Genomic DNA, 10628 nt, shown 5'->3' on the forward strand with positions numbered 1-10628 from the left:
TGGTGAGCTCTGGTGACAGAGACTTGAACTAATCATCTTGATTCCAAAAGTCATCATTGGACTGAAACGATTACTGTAGGAGACAAGAATATAACATGATTCCAGTGATGGAATCATGGGACCAGAAAGGGTTAAAAAAACTTTTTTTATATAAAATACAATAACAACTAGTTTTGGAATATTGAATCTTTAAAAAATAACTTTATAATTGATTCAACATTTAGGATATTTTTCTTAGAAAATGTAAATTGAAAAGGCTTCTCTTTGGAGTGAGTCCACATATGACCAGTCAAGACAACAGGCTTTTCTGTGGTGTGAATACACATGTGAAATGTCAAACTTTGAGAATGAGACTGTACAATGGAAAGGCTTCTCTTTTATGTGAGTCCGCATATGACCTGCACCAGACTCAGAGAACCTTTTGGTGCAGACTGTACAATGGAAAGGCTTCTCTTTGGTGTGAACCTGCATATGACCAGTAAAATTACCAGTATGAGAGAACCTCTTGGTGCAGATTGTACACTGAAAAGGCTTCTCATTTGTGTGAGTAAGCATAATGCTTGGTCAAGGCACCAGACTCAGAGAATCTTTTGGTGCAAACTGTACACTGAAAAAGCTTCTCTTTGGTGTGAGTCCGCATATGCTTGGTCAAAGAACCAGACTCCGAGAACCTTTTGGTGCAGACTGTACACTAAAAAAGCTTCTCCTTGGTGTGAGTATGCAAATGCTTGGTCAAGGCACCTGACTCAGAGAACCTTTTGCTGCAGACTGTACAATGGAAAGGCTTCTCTTTGGTGTGAGTCTGCATATGACTAGTTAAATTACCAGTTTGAGAGAACCTCTTGGTGCAGACTGTACACTGAAAAGGCTTCTCATTTGTGTGAGTACGCATATGCTTGGTCCAGGAACCAGACTCAGAGAATCTTTTGGTGCAAACTGTACACTGGAAAGGCTTCTCTTTGGTGTGAGTACGCATGTGTACAGTTAGATGACCAGCGTGAGAGAACCTTTTTGAACAGACTGTACACTGGAATGGCTTCTCTTTAGAGTGAGTACGCATGTGCACAGTTAGATGACCAGACTGAGAGAAAGTTTTTTTACAGACTGTACAATGATAAGGCTTCTCTTTGGTGTGAGTACGCATATGCAGAGTCACATAATCAGACCGAGAGAACGTTTTTGTACAGATGGTACAATGATAAGGCTTCTCTTTGGTGTGAGTACGCATATGCGTGGTCAATGTACCAGACTCAGAGAACCTCTTGGTGCAGACTGTACACTGAAAAGGCTTCTCTTTGGTGTGAGTACGCATGTGTACAGTTAGATGACCAGCGTGATAGAACCTTTTTGAACAGACTGTACACTGGAATGGCTTCTCTTTAGAGTGAGTACGCATGTGCATAGTTAGATGACCAGACTGAGAGAAAGTTTTTTTACAGACTGTACAATGATAAGGCTTCTCTTTGGTATGGGTACGCATATGCAGAGTCACATAATCAGACCGAGAGAACGTTTTTGTACAGACTGTACAATGGTAAGGCTTCTCTTTGGTGTGCGTTTGCACATGAACAGTCAAATCTCTAGTCTGAGAGAAGCTTCTTGCACAGAATTTACACTGATGAGGCTTTTTAGAAGTCACTTTGTTGGAAACCCTCTCTTCTCGTACCACTTCTCCATTGTTGCTTTCTCCCTTCTCTTCTGCTGACGAATCACTCCCACTATCTGCTGATGATGGTTCCTGAAATCACAAGTTTCAAAAATCAATCAAAAAACTCCAATCAATCAGCAAGTGATGTAATTCACAAATGACAAATCACAAAAATGCACATTCACAATATACAGTGTTCAATTTAAAACAGAACCCATTGCTCATTAGCTTGGACTAAATGTATTTATTCTGGAAAATGCACATTTTTGTGTGAAATTGGTAAAATACTGTTTCTAATGTTTGTATGACTGGAGCTAGAGTAGGGATGGCTATTTATTCCTTGAGCATAGCAGTTGAACTAGTGAAGGTCAATCATTTAATTTTGAACACAGGAATTTGCGACAGGATTTTTTTGATGTAAGGATCATTTCAACAGGATTGTGGCCACCACGATCCCCTGATCTGTCATGTCTTGACTTCTTTCTGTGCAGCTACTTGGAAGAAATTGTTTACTGGAGCAATCCTCATATCCTACTTGAATTAAAGATAGACACCACTAATGCTATTCATGAGACAGAGAAAAGCTAACAAAAGTTGCTAGGAACATGGTGAAACGTGTTGATAAGAGCATTGAAATGGCGATGGACAACATCCATTGGATTTTCAACATCTGCTGTGATTTCGCAATTCAAGCGTTTGTTCATAAATTGCTATTTAAACAGTGAACAAAGAGTTGAATTCTATTTTGAATTGAACATTGTAGCATTGGATAATGGAACGGAGCTTTGCTTTGGTAGTCAATGAAGGATCATTGGAAGTTTGAAATTTTCAAATATTCTAGAGCTATTACAAAATGTTTTCATTGAAAATTGTATTGAAAGTTCTGTATGTGATTTAGTAAAGTGATTTCACTCAACTGAATATATTACATCTATAACTGTTGTAATATAATTTTTGTAATTGTATTATAATTATACGTTTGTAATGACTCTAAATGCATATTGTAAAGATAGTTTATGCCAAAATCAACTAAGGGTGATTGATATTAAATATACAGATGCCAATACCTATAGTGAAGTCCACATTACAATGGCAGTATTTGATTCGCATTGGTGTTTCTATCCTTGCCTATCATTCAACAAAGAAGATAGTGCTATCCTTTTCTCCTTCCACATCGTTTTTAACAATGTAGAAATATAATAGACAAAATATTCAATCTCAATTTCGAAAATGTATTATAAAATCATTGAATTATTATTGCATCATTATCCTTAACAAGAATGAACAGTGTAGTTAATATAACAATGGTATACAGGTATCAGCTATCCTCTATAATAGAAGGCAGTGGCAACGCTGTTCTCCTATCTTTCTCTACTGCCATTATAACGAGACCTCACTAAATACAAGTATATGTCTTTACACAGTAAGATGCATAACATTTTCAAGTTGAAAAATAATAATTTTCATTACACACTTCAATATCAGATATTATCTTTTCTTCTCTCAGGATATCAAAATTCGTGTTTGTAATCAAGTTTTCAAAGTCATTTTTTGAAGTATAAAACATTGACTAGTCCGAAATTATTTTCGTATGTACGTAATATAAGTTATTTTTCATTGTTTGACTGGAGGATCAAACTATGACAGATTGCAAGAGATAAATTGATTCTGAAACATAGTTTCTGAAATATTTGTTGAATAATTTATTCTCAAGTTTTTGCGATTCAATGTTCAGTACTTTGAATAGAATTCATTCTTCATGAATAGATTTTTGGTTTCCAAAATAATCCATCCATGAGCCAGATAACAGGAGTACATTATATAATTCCTCTCAGTTGGTTCCAACATAGTAGACCATTAGAATATACCATGAGACTGTATCTATACTCTGTCCAAATTGGCATGAGCGCTGAAAGATTAAGCCGACCCTCGCTCCCCCAGGCGCAGGCACACACGCCCGGCTTACCTGCGCCATTGATATACTATGTATACTAGGTAGTATACAGATAGGCAGACCGTCCCTTTACTCACACACACATAAGGAGACTGCGCTTGTGCGTGTGTAGTAGTACGAGGGTCGGCCTAACCTTCAGAGCTCATGCCAATTTGAACAGAGTATAAATTATTCGGAAAAAGACTCACATCATCATCATCATCAGAGCGCTGCTTTTGGTGAATTCTATCCAGCACTGCAATGCGATACAGTTTGGCATAGGCAGTGGGTGAAGTTATCTCTGAAACATTCATTTATAATTGGCACTACAAATGTCAGAGAGAGAAAATTTCACATAAAAAGTGTACAAAATTATTTTATTAAAGAGAGAAGATAGCATGGAAGGATAGCCCTTGTACAGGTTGTTTGTGTCCCAAATTTTAATGTTATCCCAAGCAGATTATTGTCGATTACTGTCTTGAACGAGTAAGAGTGTATATGAACGGTACAAATATAAAGAAAATAAATAAAATCTCAGTACCCTTTTTTTAAATATTTTATCACGACATGTTTCGGTCATTTATGCCATTATCAAGTTAATGGCATAAATGACCGAAACATGTCGTGATAAAATATTTTTAAAAAAAGGGTACTGAGATTTTTATTTATTTTCTTTATATTTATATTACAAGTAGCCCTATACAGGAAAGAGATAAATGAACGGTACATTATGGGAGACTAAAGGCCATTCCACACAGCACGTGGCGTGCGTGGCTGGACGCACGCTAGCTACTTTTCAAAACATCGCTTCCCAGCTAATCAAATGAAGCAATTCACATAGCAGCCACGGCCACGCGGCAACGCTTGCTATACTAGCCACGCATGGCTACCGTTCGCTCTCTGAGCGATCTTTTCAAACGTGTCCGGCCACGTTTTGGTCCGAGCATGCGCAGAACGTATACTAGACGTATAATATCGTATAGAACGTATACTATCATTGTCAGCCTCAAGGTCGCGCATTAAATGATGGAATTCGCCATAGGTCTTCCTTTTTTTATTGATTGGATGTAACCACTGGTCCCGTGCTTTCACCGAATACAATAAAACCAGCTCATTATCATTACTACTGCTGCTGTTGGAGTCATCAAACCAAGGTAAGCCACAAGAAAATCCAGATTCACACCACAGAACCGTCGGAGTTGACATCTTCCTGCATACTGACGGGAAACGTGGCCGGTATAGCATTGCAACAGTCGTGGCGGTGATAGTGCTATCCTTTTCTCCTTCCACATCGTTTTTAACAATGTAGAAATATAATAAACAAAATATTCAATCTCAATTTCGAAAATGTATTATAAAATCATTGAATTATTATTGCATCATTATCCTTAACAAGAATGAACAGTGTAGTTAATATAACAATGGTATACAGGTATCAGCTATCCTCTATAATAGAAGGCAGTGGCAACGCTGTTCTCCTATCTTTCTCTACTGCCATTATAACGAGACCTCACTAAATACAAGTATATGTCTTTGCACAGTAAGATGCATAACGTTGAGGTTGAGTGGTAGAAAGGACTTTCTAGTCGTAACTCCGCCTAATAAAGAGTATTTTCATTTTCATTTTTCATTTTTTCATAACATTTTCAAGTTGAAAAATAATAATTTTCATTACACACTTCAATATCAGATATTATCCTTTCTTTTCTCAGGATATCAAAATTTGTGTTTGTAATCAAGTTTTCAAAGTCATTTTATGAAGTATAAAACATTGACTAGTCCGAAATTATTTTCGTATGTACGTAATATAAGTTATTTTTCATTGTTTGACTGGAGGATCAAACTATGACAGATTGCAAGAGATAAATTGATTCTGAACATAGTTTCTGAAATATTTGTTGAATAATTTATTCTCAGTTTTGCGATTCAATGTTCAGTTCTTTGATAGAATTCATTCTTCATGAATAGATTTTTGGTTTCCAAAATAATCCATCCATGAGCCAGATAACAGGAGTACATTATATAATTCCTCTCAGTTGGTTCCAACATAGTAGACCATTAGAATATACCATGGACTATATCTATACTCTGTCCAAATTGGCATAAGCGCTGAAAGATTAAGCCGACCCTCGCTCCCCCACGCGCAGGCACACACCCCCGGCTTACCTGCGCCATTGATATACTATGTATACTAGGTAGTATACAGGTAGGCAGACCGTCCCTTTACTCACACACACATAAGGAGACTGCGCTTGTGCGTGTGTGAGTAGTACGAGGGTCGGCCTAATCCTTCAGAGCTCATGCCAATTTGTACCGTATAATTATTCGGAGTATAAATTATTCGGAAAAAGACTCACATCATCATCATCATCAGAGCGCTGCTTTTGGTGAATTCTATCCAGCACTGCAATGCGATACAGTTTGACATAGGCAGTGGGTGAAGTTATCTCTGAAACATTCATTTATAATTGGCACTACAAATGTCAGAGAGAGAAAATTTCACATAAAAAGTGTACAAAATTATTTTATTAAAGAGAGAAGATAGCATGGAAGGATAGCCCTTGTACAGGTTGTTTGTGTCCCAATTTTAATGTTATCCCAAGCAGATTATTGTCGATTACTGTGTTGAACGAGTAAGAGTGTATTGAACGGTACAAATATAAAGAAAATAAATAAAAATCTCAGTACCCTTTTTTTAAAATATTTTATCACGACATGTTTCGATCAGTATGCCATTATCAAGTTAATGGCATAAATGACCGAAACATGTCGTGATAAAATATTTTAAAAAAAAGGGTACTGAGATTTTTATTTATTTTCTTTATATTATATTACAAGTAGCCCTATACAGGAAAGAGATAAATGAACGGTACATTATGGGACACTAAAGGCCATTCCACACAGCACGTGGCGTGCGTGGCTGGACGCACGCTAGCTACTTTTCAAAACATCGCTTCCCAGCTAATCAAATGAAGCAATTCACATAGCAGCCACGGCCACGCGGCAACGCTTGCTATACTAGCCACGCGTGGCTACCGTTCGCTCTCTGAGCGATCTTTTCAAACGTGTCCGGCCACGTTTTGGTCCGAGCATGCGCAGAACGTATACTAGACGTATACTATCGTATAGAACGTATACTATCATTGTCAGCCTCAAGGTCGCGCATTAAATGATGGAATTCGCCATAGGTCTTCCTTTTTTTATTGATTGGATGTAACCACTGGTCCCGTGCTGTCACCGAATACAATAAAACCAGCTCATTATCATTACTACTGCTGCTGTTGGAGTCATCAAACCAGGTAAGCCACAAGAAAATCCAGATTCACACCACAGGACCGTCGGAGTTGACATCTTCCTGCATACTAACGGGAAACGTGGCCGGTATAGCATCGCAACAGTCGTGGCGGTGTGAATTGGCATGTGGCTAGCGTGGCCGGCGTGGCGTGCGTCCAGCCACGCACGCCACGTGCCGTGTGGAATGGCCTTAACAGCACCACATAGCTTCACAAAAAAAACTATGTGGACTATCGGCTTGAGCAAACAATGAAATTGGAACATAAACGTCCTATACCTTGGGATATCTTCTCAAACTATCTTATCTCAATGATTATATTGAGACATTTATTACATTACTGAACATAACTGACTTCACAACGTTACTAAGACTGAGCATATGCTTCCAGCAAGTACAGATCCTTCTTATTTAATTTTATAAGAAGTAGGGTTTTATATTAAACTAGAGCTAGGTTTCTAGAACACTACTCATTATTATATAGTATGAGTACACTTAATTATAGAACACTCATTATGCTTCTTATATTGAATCTAATGAACCATCAAAGCTATAGATTCCATTATAGTGATGCATTAGATTCAAAATTTAAATGTCCCAGAAACCGGGTCTAAAAGCCGTTCATAGTGACGTGAAAAGTATTCTAAATAAAACTTATAGGAGAATGATTAATGATATTGCGAGCTTCTATACTGTTATAACTTGCTGTATAAACTGTACTTTAGTTAGGTAAACGTGTTTACTTCAGGCAGGCCTATAACAGTATCACAAGAGACAGACTGTATACAATCATGTTAGACTTCAACATACCATCAAAGCTGGTGAGGCTAGTCAGAGCCACAATGGAGAATACGGTTTGCCAAGTCAGAAAGGCCGGAGTACTTTGAACTAAGGTTAAAGTCAGAAAGGCCGGGGTACTTTAAACTAAGGTTAAAGTCAGAAAGGCCGGGGTACTTTAAACCACGGTTAAAGTCAAAAAGGCCGGAGTACTTTAAACTACGGTTAAAGTCAGAAAGGCTGACAGAATACTTCGAAGCGAAGCATGGTCTAAAGCAAGGAGATGGAATTGCACCAAATGCTCTTTAACTTGGCACTAGAGCATGCAATAAGGAGGACTTTTGTGGATAGGTGTGGAACACTGATGATGAAGCCAGTACAAATACTAGGCTATGCAGATGATATAGGCATACTTGGTAGATCTATGATGGCTGTGAAAAATGTAGCATTAGAGTTGGAGGAGGGTGCATCAGATGTTACACTGAAAAACAAAAGTATTGCTCCAGATTAGACAGCATCGAAATAGACTCGGACAACTTATGGAATGTGGAGGGAAGCACTATGAAGTAGTTGACAATTTCACTTACATAGGGAGTTGCATAACGGATACTAATGAGGAACTCAAAGAAGTTCAAAAACGTATCACTGCCGCCAACCGCAAATTTTTCTCTGTTATAAGCATATTTAAAGCTAGGAATGTACACCATTAATGCAAGATAAAGCAATATAAAAGCATTATAAGGACAGTGGTGTGCTACGGAAGTGAGACATGGACACTGACAGCCAGAACAGCAGACTTGTTGAATGTATTTGAGAGAAAGATGCTGCGAAGAATATATGGACCTGTGTGTGAGGCAGGACAGTGGCGTATCCGTACTAATGCAGAATTAGCAACACTCTATAGAGAACCCCCACTATAGGCCCACATCAAATTGATGCGTGGGCAGGACATTTGCAAGGGATGCCAGATATACGTGTGCCAAGGATTCGTGGGACAGCCTGGAGGAAGGAGACCTGTTGGAAGACCAAGAGAGCGATGGGAGGATAGAGTGGCAAAGGACGCTAGGGGAATGCTACGTGTGAGGAGAGAAATAGATGAGATGGATAGAGATGGCTGGAGGTAAAGTTCAATTGAGGCCAAAGCCCGATTTGGGCTGTAGCGCCATTGGAGAGAGATAGAGATTAGATTTCTTTATTTATGTATGTTACAATAATTACTGGCTTATACAATAATTTACATTAAATGACGATAATGCTAGTTATTCAAAGTATAAATAATTAATCAATGAGAATAAAGATTGAATGCAATTAAAATAACGATAATATAATAATGTGATGTAACTTCATAAATCGGCGGTGTTTCAACAAATAATTGTCGATTGTTTTCAACAATCTAGAAATATGATAAACAACAAAATATTTCATCTCAATAACTATGAAAATGTATTATTCAATCATTGAAAAATATATTTCTAGACGATTAAAATATAATCAATTAGCCTATACTTAACAAGAGTAATAAACATGTTATATTTCATCAGTTATACCGGTATCATCTATCCTCTATAGGAACAGGAAGCAGTGGCAAAGCAGAGAATTCGCAACACTGTTATCCTATCTATCTCCATTACCATTAAGGTGAACCTTACTAAAAGTTTAAAATTCAATTGAAAAACGTAATGTTTGCCATAGATCAACCAACCTTTGTTAGATGGTCGTTCCTTGTATTTGCATTCGTTTTCCGGCAAGTTGACTCCTTCGTTTGAGATTGATTCTTCCACTTTTACACGGATGGATGGTACCTGCAATTATATACATTATAGCCTAGTTGCAATGAGATAGATAATACACTAACAACTTATACAGACTAATTCATTTATTTATTTGATAAAAAGAAATAAACTGTGATATGGGACATTAAATGTTTCGGTTTTTGTAAAATACTAATGTTGAATTTCCATATCTATAGATGATAATAAAATTATTCACAACATTTTCCTGTGATCACATCTGTAAGTCAACAATGTATCATGCATGTTTTACCGTTAGTGGCCAGCCTTAGGCCTTTGGACATGCATGATACACATGTCGTCATTACATTTCTGTGCAATTATAAAGAAAGGCTTCTAGCAACATTTTTAAAGGTTAGGTTTTTGTATCTCCAATATTTTTTGCTGTTCATTTTTTCTCCCTAGTCCTATTTCAGGTTTATTTTTTCATCATTATAATTTTTCAGTTATTTATTGCTAGCAGTTAATGTTTATTTCATGTTGGAAGACTTTCGCTGATGACAAAACATGCATGAATGAAAATGTGTGTGCAGACTGTGCAGGATAAACATACATTCTAGAAATTCAAATATTCTTTATTCCAGAGAATGCATTTATGAAATAAGAGATAAAATTACAATAATTAAAATGGGAATATGTATGGAATACCCCTACAAAGACTATAGGCTACTCGTACATCTGTGTGTAGACGTGAAACATGTTCAACCATTATAGTGACCAGCCAGGTTGTCCCAGAATATTTCATCAAATTCCAATTAACTTTGACATAGCCTATTCACGACTATTTTGGCTGAGACCAACATGTAATTGGGATGGTATTTCAATTTTGATTTTCTTTCAACTTGCCTACCTATTCAAGTAGGTAGCCTTTGATGCTTAGGAAAAGTTAGTCTGCCTACCTAGCCTATAACAATAACAAACAAAAAGGTCTTACATAAATAATAAAAGATACAGTGATACTTACAATAGATTCCATAATTTTAAGGTATTAATAACAAAAAATACTGGAGACAAAATCAAAATATAAATTCTCCTTTGTTAGCGAGTGCACTTGGCGTGGCTTGGCTTCTTGTAGTTGTAGACTGCTGTAGGGATGCCTTTACAGTGGGTCGACAACAAACTGAATCGATACACATTCTACACGAACAACAAACTGGGCTAACGAGAGGCGACAAATGCGGTCGATTT

At 37.2% G+C, this 10628-nt stretch overlaps 1 protein-coding gene across 1 annotated transcript; it reads right to left on the minus strand.

Moving 5' to 3' along the window:
* Nucleotides 1-657: 657 nt before the first annotated feature.
* On the minus strand, nucleotides 658-10541 carry LOC120349441 (gastrula zinc finger protein XlCGF57.1-like). The gene is made up of 4 exons (XM_039419577.1): nucleotides 10405-10541; nucleotides 9353-9452; nucleotides 5939-6030; nucleotides 658-1738 (listed from the first exon to the last, which is right to left on the minus strand). The coding sequence occupies exons 1-4, from the start codon at nucleotides 10414-10416 to the stop codon at nucleotides 692-694; spliced, it is 1251 nt and encodes a 416-aa protein (XP_039275511.1). The 5' UTR covers nucleotides 10417-10541; the 3' UTR covers nucleotides 658-691.
* Nucleotides 10542-10628: the final 87 nt, after the last annotated feature.

The sequence above is a fragment of the Nilaparvata lugens genome, chromosome 1, assembly GCF_014356525.2.
Source record: "Nilaparvata lugens isolate BPH chromosome 1, ASM1435652v1, whole genome shotgun sequence".
NCBI lineage: Eukaryota > Metazoa > Arthropoda > Insecta > Hemiptera > Delphacidae > Nilaparvata > Nilaparvata lugens.